Source organism: Otolemur garnettii, unplaced genomic scaffold, assembly GCF_000181295.1.
Source record: "Otolemur garnettii isolate 467f Iridium unplaced genomic scaffold, OtoGar3 scaffold00053, whole genome shotgun sequence".
In the NCBI taxonomy this organism is placed as follows: domain Eukaryota; kingdom Metazoa; phylum Chordata; class Mammalia; order Primates; family Galagidae; genus Otolemur; species Otolemur garnettii.
This window is the reverse complement of record NW_003852448.1, coordinates 9,196,504-9,206,015: the sequence shown is the minus strand read 5'-3', so window position 1 is coordinate 9,206,015 and position 9,512 is coordinate 9,196,504. Positions and strand designations below refer to the sequence as shown.

Genomic DNA, 9,512 nt, shown 5'->3' with positions numbered 1-9,512 from the left:
GGCCATTTTTTGGTTGCAGCCATCATTGTTGTTTGGCGGGCCCGGGCTGGGGATTCGAACCTGCCACCTTAGGTGTATGTGGCTGGTGCCTTGGCTGATTGAGCTACAGGCGCCGAGCCTCTATTTTTAGATTTTTAGAGATTTCTCTTTTTTATTTTATGACTTAAGTTAATTTTTTGAATAAGATATTTTATTTTTGCAAAGTCAAAACAATTTAGCAGGCTTGACTCAGTGGCTAATGCCTGTAGTCCTAGCCCTCTGGGAGGCTGAGGCAGGCAGATTGCTTGAGCTCAGGAGTTCAAGACCAATCTGAGCAAGAGTGAGACCCTGTCTCTACTAAAACAGAAGAAATTAGCTGGGTGTTATGGCAGGTACTGGTAGTCCCAGCTACGGGAGAAGCTGAGGCAGGAGGATCACTTCAGCGCAAGAGTTTGAGGTTGCTGTGAGCTTTGATGATGCCACAGCATTCAACCCCATGGTGACAGAGTGAGACGCTGTCTTAAAAAGAGAAGAAACACAAAACTTGATTTAGCAAGGTACATGTAGAGAAGTCTATTTTCATCCTTGACCCCTGTCCCTATGGATACATTTATTAGTTTATTTATACATGCAGTGTTCCTTTTGGAAGTATCAGTAACACACGCAGGCACGTTTGTATCCTCACCCTGTCTTGTCTAGTGTGTCCTGGAGATTACTTTAGATGGGTGTGTAAAGATCTTCCTTAGTTCTTCTGGGGATTCAGAGTGTTCTGTGATGTGATCATTTATTTCACCATCCCGACTGTGGACACTTGGGTTCTTTCTAGTATTTTGCTGATAATAAGTGATACTGAAAGGTGTACTTTGTACATAAATCCAGTTCATGTTTTTGCCAACCTGTCTTTGATTGCTGGACTGCTGGGTCAAAAGGTAAATGAATATGTAATTTTGGTAGAATTTATCACCAAATTCCCTTCGATAGCGCTCATATCATTTGCCTGGTATCAGTGTTGAAGAGAGGGCTCTTCCCCACAGCCTTGTCAAGAGAATCTGGGCAATCTTTTAGGATTTTTTTTAAATCTAAAAGGGGTTAGTCTATCTAAAAGGGAAGAAATATGTTAGTGTAGCCTTAATGGCACCTCTTTTATTGAGTGTGGTTGAGTTTTTTAAATATATTTAAGGTCCATTTAAATTTTTTTTTGTGTGTGAATTTTTCACCTTTTTTTTTTGCTGTAGGAAGTTTTAAAAAGTGCCTATTTCCTAGGCCCCACCTGGAACCTCAGATTAGAATCAGGGTCCTCCCCAGGGGATTCTTCTATACCAACCTGGTAGGGGAGTTAGATTTGGAGCCACTGTTATGGTGTTCTGAGCTAGGGGCTCCTAAAAAGCCAGAATCATTAAAAAAAATTTTTTTTATTATTATTTTTTTTCAGATAGAGTCTCAAACTGTCACCCTGGGTAGAGTGCTGTCGTGTCATAGCTCATAGCAACCTCAAAATCTTGGGTTTAAGCAATTCTCCTGCTCAGCCTCCCAAGTAATAAAAACAAATCTTTATTCAAAATAAGCCAGCTCTTTACTTACAGGGAAACTAGGAAAGTAAACTTCTCTCCTCATAGCTTCTACGTCAGAATGTTAATTTATAAAAGAAAAGATTTGTAGATGATCTGACTGAAATCTGGGGACTTTGACCTACAGTGTTTTTTCATCCCCCTGGAGCTGAGGGTCCATCTGCCTGAGGGACTGGTTGTCACCACTGCTCTCTACTCTTGTGCATTGTCACTGGCAAAAGCTGGGCTCACAGCATTTTCTGGGAGATGCTGCTGCTGTCTTTCCTGCCTTTCTTTCAAAATAACCTTCAGTGATGTTGGCATCTTGGTTTGGGGGAGCACCTGCTGTTTTTTTCTTCATGAGGGGACTGTATAGTCCTAGGGGCAGTGTTGGGGTCTTGACTGACAGGCATCTTTGGAGGGGCCCAGCTCTGCTCAGACCTGGAACCCCAGTGGTTTGCAGGATGGCTTTCATTCAGGGGGTGCTCCTGCCTTTCTGGTGCTGTCAGCATTCACCCCTTACCCAGCTGGACCAGAATCTGGCTCTTCTTCCCACTATTTTAAAATTTTTAATTCTTGGTGGCTCTTGAACTATTAGGATTTCATACTTTGATTTAGACCTTTCTTATTTTCATTCTTGAGACTTCATTTTGCTCAGTCACCCCCTTGTGTTGGTTTGGATTTTTGAGTAGGATGAACAATGCATTTCTCTTTGTTGAAGGAAGGATCCAAAGATTAAACTTCAGAGGATGATATTCTAAAATTTTTAGGATCTGCAACCCTCTTTAGATTTATCATGAAAGCAGCATTATTAGGGTCTGGTGACAGATCTGTAGATAGTCTGCTGAACAGCGTAAACTGTGGGTGTCTACAGTAACTCCCTTGTATGTGAAGGGGAGTTGGTACCAGTGTTATCAATTAAGATTCAGCTAGATTATTATTTTTTTTACTGTTACGTCACCCCTTGACAACCCTGCAGCTGGTTTTACCACTGCTCTTAGAAGAGAAATGTAGTCCAGGCAGAGTGGACAGGGTTCCAATTAGGTTGCTTTTCTATCTCTGATAAATCATTGGTCTCTGGACTCTGCACTTCAGGAAAATCCAACATAGAAAATTCAAACTCAGGTTTAGAGGTAGAGCCATTTTTTTCAATGATTCTGGACTTCCTGTCTGTCCCTTTATAAACTTCTGATTCCAAACTCTTCTCAGCATGAATAGATACCTGATGTGAGCCGTTAGCTGATTTTAGCTCAGATAATAGAGTTCCATCAGCCCTTTTGCTGTCAGTCTTTTGCTCATCATGCGTTTCTTTTTCTCATCACAGGGGTTTTTCCTTAAGTCAGAGCTTTGGTGGCCCTTGTAGCTCAAGCAGCTAAGGCATCAGCAACATACACCAGAGCTGGCAGGTTTAAATCTGGCCCAGGCCTGCCAAACAATGACAACTACAACCAAAAAGTAGCTGGACGTTGTGGCAGGTGCCTGTATTCCCAGCTACTCGGGAGGCTGAGCCAAGAGAATCGCTTAAGCCCAGGAGTTGGAGGTTGCTGTGAGCTGTGACACCACTGCACTCTACCCAGGGTGATAGTTTGATGCTCTGTCTTGGAAAAAAAAAAAAAAGTCAGAGCTTTGTTTCCTGTAGGAAAGGGTACACTTGGTCATTTCCAGGCTTCATTATTTGAAAATTTCAGTAACAGTTGGATTGGTTATAATTCCCCTGGGAGGCAGTGCTAACCTAAGCACATGTTTTGTGTCAACACAGGAGTGTCAGGAGAGCAGGTGCAGGGAGGAAGAGTTATCTCAGAAGATGAACACTGAGGTCGAAGCATGGACACTCCAAGGGACACATCTTCAGTATATATTTCTGCCTCATCCTGGTCTCCCTGATGTGTCAGAGAGCAGCTTGGAGGAGGAGGCCACCTGGGGGGCTAGCAGCTACCCCATCAGCTGGCAGGATAGGCCATGTAGCATTTCTTCTCTCTCCCTTAAGATAGATTAAAATTTTTTTTTTGATAGAGTTGGGATATCTTGCTCTGTTGCCCATGCTAGTCTTGAACTCTTGGCCTCAAGTGATCCTCCGGCCTTAGCCTCCTGAAATCCTGGGATTATGAGTGTGAGCCACAGCACCCAGTCAAAAAGCCAGATTGTTGACCCTGCTGTATCCTGACCTGTCTGGTGATGATTACTGTGAATTACTACGCTGTTCAGGTTCCTTCTGTTGGTCATGGAGGCTTTGAACTAGAATCTGGCCATTAGATGATGATCATCATCACCCGTGTTTGAGCTGATGCCCCAGGATCCCCTTGATTCTTCACTGGCTCTTCCACAGAGGGTCCTTGGCCAATGGGGTGGGAGACCTCCATGTTTCCATGTTGTGCCCACTGACACTGTTTGCATTTCCCAGACCTCCCTCCACATCCAGAGCATGCTGCCAGCCCACTCTGCCCAGCCCTGGAGGAGCCAAAAGAGGTGCCAGTCCCAGAGCAGCAGGGAGACTTTGAGGCAAGAGTGACCCCAGCTGGGCCGGGCACTGGTGAGTGAGGATAGCTGAGGCAGAGGGATATAAACTGTCCCAAGGCAGCATGTGGTTATGGAAAGAGGGTGCTGAGGATCAGAGCTGGAAGCTTAGGGGTGGGAGAGATGGCTGGTCTGAGCTAGAAGGCTTCCTACGCAAGGTGCTCCATGAGACAGGCCCACAAGAAGGTAGGTTTGGGCATTCTCTGCATGAGAAAACTGAGCAGAGGTGGGGGTTCCTCATACGTGCTGGGAGCCTGACAAACTGGTCTGGCTGAAGTGAGGGGATGGGTGTGCAGGCCACGTCTTGTGGATTCTGAGAGGGTCACATCAGTGGGGCCGTGTGTGTCTTGTCCTAGAATGGAGGCTTTGTGAAACAGAATCCTGTGAGGGCCTTTCCCGACACTGGATTCGTACAGGGTGACCCAGCCAGCCATGATCCCTCCCAATTTTTCCGTAAATGTCCTCTTCCTGAAGACCTGTTAGGAACTCTGGCTTTATTCATCCCTTCAGAGGTCTAAAGGCAATTGATGCCCGTCATGTCACAGCAATGTGTGACTCAGAGGGCACTTGGTGTTATTTTTGGCCAGGCCTCCAGAGAGCCTTGTCTCTGTACCCTTGTGAGCTTTGCTGGCCTGGATTCTAGCCACTTCTTGTGCTGACTTGATGTTCAGCCTCTGGCTGCTTTCTCTCCAGCAATTTCAGTATATCTCCCCCACTGAATGTGACATTCCATAGGCTGGGGGTGACATCCCTTCCCTTCCCTGTGTTCCTCCTTCCCAATTGGTATGTAAGTTTGGGCTCTGCTCTTGGAGTTGGACTGATGGGACCTTCTCAGGTGGGAAGGTAGTGTCTCTGTCCCATTGCAGATCTGGAGCTGTGTCCTGGAAACTCCCCAAACTCTTTGTCCTTTAGAGGCCTACAGTGGTGACAGATGGTGAGGGCTAAGTCGTTAAAACTGGCCTGCAATGGGGGTGGGGAGCATGGTCTTCATAGCTCTGTCACCTCTGAAGGTCTCTTAAACAGAAGCCCTCTGGCCTCCTCTCACTGGTACTTGAGCATGTCTAGGGCCTGCTGGGGACATGGCTGGGTCACCCTGTAGGAATCGAGTGTTGGGAAAAGCCCTCACAGGATTCTCTCTCACAGAGCCTCCAGCCAGCACCAGCGTTTTGTCCTTGATTAAACAGGAGGGAGAGTCTTCAGATAGGGAGTCACCAACCTCCCCTCCCAGGGACATCCTGCCCTGCTTGGAGCCAGGTGAGTTCAGGGAGGAGGTACCTTTCGCCATGGCAGTGCCTCACAGGTGCTCAGGGGCCCTTTTGGAGCAGGATGGGTCAGGGAGGGCACCTGAGAGGGACTTCCTTCTGAGGGTTCCCTCCCTCAGTCCCTAGCTATTCCTTCTGGACTTGGGGACCCAGATCAGTTTGTGGTACTATCTTTCCCCATCAAGGTCTGGCCTGGGTGGAAAGGTATGGTGTGCTGGGTTTGCAGTCTGATGACGATGAGAAAGCCACTCACATGGTCTTGTCCTGGCTCATAGCCCTGTAAAGTGGCCAGGTTGCAGTCCCCTGTGGCTTGCAGAGTACATGTGTGGCCTGAGATGTGATTGAGGTCCCTGTGCCTAGAGTCTGTGCTCTCCTGACAGAGCTTGGCACCAGGAGCCTTCCTTCCTAGTGGTAGGAATCCCAGGGAGCTGTCTGGTGTCAGCCTGTCTTCCACTGCCCTATCCTTGCAGCACCTATGCCTCAGTCTCCCTCAGAGTCAAGTGAGGCCCAGTCTGAGGTCCTGGTGCCTCTGTCATCTGTAAACTCAGTGCCAGGCCTGCATGCCCTGTGTGGTTTATTGTGTGGATGAGTAAATTTGGGTAAGTTACTCACCACTTCCAGGCCACGGGGGCCTCTTAGCATAGTCTGGAGCAGCAGGGCCCACAGGGCTCCTTGCCTTTCATGCATGGTAACCTTGTCATCAGAACTTGGTGGTGGTGGGGGGTTCCTGTCAGCACCTATGTGGTGCCACGTGTCTCACCCTCCAGGGTCTCAGCCTCCGTGTCTCCACTTCATCTTCCCACCCATCAGTCTCTGCTATGGCTGACTGCTGACCTCCCTGGCTCCCTGGCTTCTGGTTGGCAGCTTGGTGTCCTCTCTCCTGATGTCCTTAGTTCAGGCAGCTTCCAGGAATGAGGCAAACAGGACTGAATGAAATCACCAGGCAGTGCCTGTATGCTGTGAGCACTCAGGACAGAGGATTCTGGAGAGGCAGGAGCTGGGCTAAGCCTGGAAGCAAGGATTGGGGACAGGGCAGTGCGGTCTACTTGGAAGCCAGTGTGGATTCCTTTTGCCAGGTGGTGGTGTGGCCATCAAGACGGAGACACAGTCTGAAGACGAGATGATGCCGGAGCAGCTTTTCCTGGGGGCATCCTTGAGCCAAACCGAATGTAGAATCCCTCAAGGGCCCAGAAGTAGGACTAGGGGCCCCAGCAGGCATCATGCTGAGGGTGTGCCCAGGGTGCAGGTGCGAGTGAGGGACCCACGGCCACCAGGGGCTGTGGGGGAGCCGCCACGAGTCCTCTCTCGCCGCCGAGAGCGGGCCTTCCCCTGCCCTGACTGCGGGCAGAGCTTCCGCCTGAAGATTAACCTGACGATTCATCAGCGGACCCACGTGGAGGAAGAGCATGGGGAGGCCCGGAGCAGCTCGCCCACCGGGTGGAGGGAAGGCCACGGTGCCCTGGAGCCGGGAGAGGTGGTGGTCCCCGGCCCTGTCATCCGCTGGCTCCCTGAGGTGCCTGAGGGCCACCGCTCCCTGGCTGGCCGTGCCTTCATGGGGCGGAGGCCGACAGCTACCAAAGTGTACCACTGCAGCGAGTGCCTGCGCTTTTTCCAGGAGCGGAAGAGCCTGCTGCTGCACCAGCGCCTGCACACGGGCAATAGCCAGGGCTGGCCTGCCTGTCCCTACTGCGGCAAAGCCTTCCGCCGGCCCTCGGACCTCTTCCGGCACCAGCGCATACACACCGGCGAGCGGCCCTACCAGTGCCCCCAGTGTGGCAGGGCCTTCAACCGGAACCACCACCTGGCTGTCCACATGCAGACTCATGCTCGAGGCCAGGCGGGCCCACACTTCCTCACTTCCTCTGCCCACCGCAGGAGCCCACCCCTGCCCCACCACCCTAGCCACATGGAAGAGGGCTGACCAGGCAGGTTCTGGGCTCTGTCTGTGGGGCCTTTCATGCTGCCTGGCTCTGCTTCCTTATCTGGGATGGTTTGGAGACAGTGGGTTTTTGTTTTGTTTTGTTTCCATTCAGATGGGAAGCTGGGGTGCTTTTGGTGACAGAGTGATGTGTATGCCTAGACTCCATTTCCTGTTTTCTAAGTTTGCCATTCTTTGTGGCCTTTTCTACATTCCTAACTTATAAATGGTTCCTTAGGGCTTAAAGAATGCCAATTTTTGGTTGGGGGTCTGGCAGGCACCATAGCTAATAGGATCAGAGATCACAGCCTATGATAGAGACACTGGGGATCTAGGACATTGATTTTTGTGCACAGAGATCTTTTGCCTGCCATCAGCATGAGAGACCACATAGTGGACAGCCTGAAGAAAAGGCATTGTAGATTGAGTTTGCTACTTTGTCATTTTGAATTATTTTTTCCTTCTATGGAGCCTTTCTAGTGCTTTTGTGATGTTGTGTGTAGTTGTGAAGGGAACCAAGAGCTCCCGAGGGGAAGGAATCATTCTGCCCCCTCTTCCATGTGTGGGGCTGGCAGGGCTGGAAGAGATCAGTGTCTACGCGCCTGTGGGTCTTGATGGAGAGACCTAGGCTGCTGTTCTGGCAAGAAAGTGTCTTAGCAGGTATGTTTTCTGCCCAGAGTGAGGCCCAGTCTTCCTAGTCCTTCCGCTATTGCAGAGGAATATGCATTATTGACTTTTGTTACCAGTTGTGAGGGGGGTGAATAACACTTCCCGCCGCCAGGGGTCTCAGCATTCATGATGTGCAAGGTCTGTTAGCTAGACCCCAGACACTCTGGGGGTAGAGGATGCAGAGCACCTAGGAAGTTCTTCCCCAAGAAGACCCTGGGCTGGGTGAGGCTGGTCAGCTCTCCAGGCCTGCTTTGTCCCATTAAGGACGCGCTGCCTCCCCTTCAAGGTGTTCTCTGAGAAATCCAGGCTCTGAGGCAGAGTTGAGCAGGGAGATTTGGGTGAATCCTTTAACCACTGTTAGTCTCATGGTTCCTGTTAAAAGGGGTCATGGCCCTGGTGTGTCCTACCTCACCTTAGTGTTGTCAGGGTCAGATTTAGAGGCACTGGGACAAACATGAAGCCTAGTTTTTTCTCTTCCATGTTGGTCACCAGCCCTTTCCTGTCAGAATCCCTCAGGAAGCATCTTTATCTTCTGGAATGAGTGGGGGTTCTGCTGGCTTTAGTAGAATCCTTTCCCTGTGGGCTATGTTCTCCGAGACCTCTTTGTATTTCAATCAAATACTTATCAAAGCACAAGGTTCAGACTAGAAGTTCTGGCAGCGTCAGGCTTCATGGAGACTTGAGGACAGTTAGCTTCTTGTGACTTAATAATGTTATGCAAGTGCTGCCTCCAGAGTGGCCCTGGTCTGCATGATTCTGCAGCTGGAGGGATGGATCCTTGGCAACCCTGATAGGTCACTGTCTTCTCTGGCACTGAGAGGTGACGACATTGGGGGCTGCTTCTGAGGACCTGGGTCCTTTCCTGTTGCCCTCCTGCCACTCAGAGCTTTCCTGAAGTCTTAAACAGAGTTGGGGCAATAATATTGCCATTTCTGGGGTGAGGGTAAGTATCCCACAAATCAGCCAAGCTCCCTTGGTTTTGGAAAGAAGAGACACCATCCTTCCGGGCTGTGGATCCTACCCATCGGACTCAGGTGAAAGGAGGCAAACGCCCTCTGCAAACCACGAATTGCTGGCCCCTAGTGGGCTCTTCCCCCCCCCCCCAAAACATTCAATGTGCAGCTCTGAGGTAGGCTTTGGGAGTTTGCCTAGCCCTCAATAGAATATATTTAAAGAACATTATTTACATCAAAATGAGTCAATGGAAGCTTGGGAGTGCAGGAACATAGCGGTCCTGGACTGGGAGGTGGGAGCCTTGGGTCCCAAACTCTCCCAGATCTGGGCTTAGGCTTCCTCTTTTGTGAAATAAATAGCTGGGTCATGACATGAAAAGCCCTGCAGAACTGTGAAAGCTGCAGTTTCTTACCCTAATTGGTGCTCAATAAACATGATGGCATAAGTGAGTGGTGCACGTGACCCGGTTCCTGCTCTCGGGTGGTGAGCGGCTGTACAAGGCAATCACAGCTGGCAAAGCCCGTAGGCTGAACTCCTGCCGCTCACCCCAGGGCGCCTTCGCGGGTGAAGGTAGCCGGGCACTCGCGCTCGCGCCTGCTGGGCACCCTTAAGGCCAAGGCATACTCATTGTGGGGCGTGGTCTCCTGGCTGGCCAATGGGGCGCCGCCC

At 50.2% G+C, this 9,512-nt stretch overlaps 1 protein-coding gene across 1 annotated transcript in view; it reads left to right on the top strand.

The window, feature by feature from the left end:
* Window positions 1–9,278, top strand: part of ZNF783 (zinc finger family member 783) — a 19,184-nt gene extending 9,906 nt beyond the window's left edge. Inside the window, exons 5-7 of the mRNA XM_023514471.1 lie at window positions 3,928–4,056; window positions 5,184–5,294; window positions 6,379–9,278. Coding sequence (XP_023370239.1) covers window positions 3,928–4,056; window positions 5,184–5,294; window positions 6,379–7,223 — 1,085 coding nt within the window. The 3' untranslated portion in view covers window positions 7,224–9,278. The remainder of the gene's footprint in view (window positions 1–3,927; window positions 4,057–5,183; window positions 5,295–6,378) is intronic.
* Window positions 9,279–9,512: the final 234 nt, after the last annotated feature.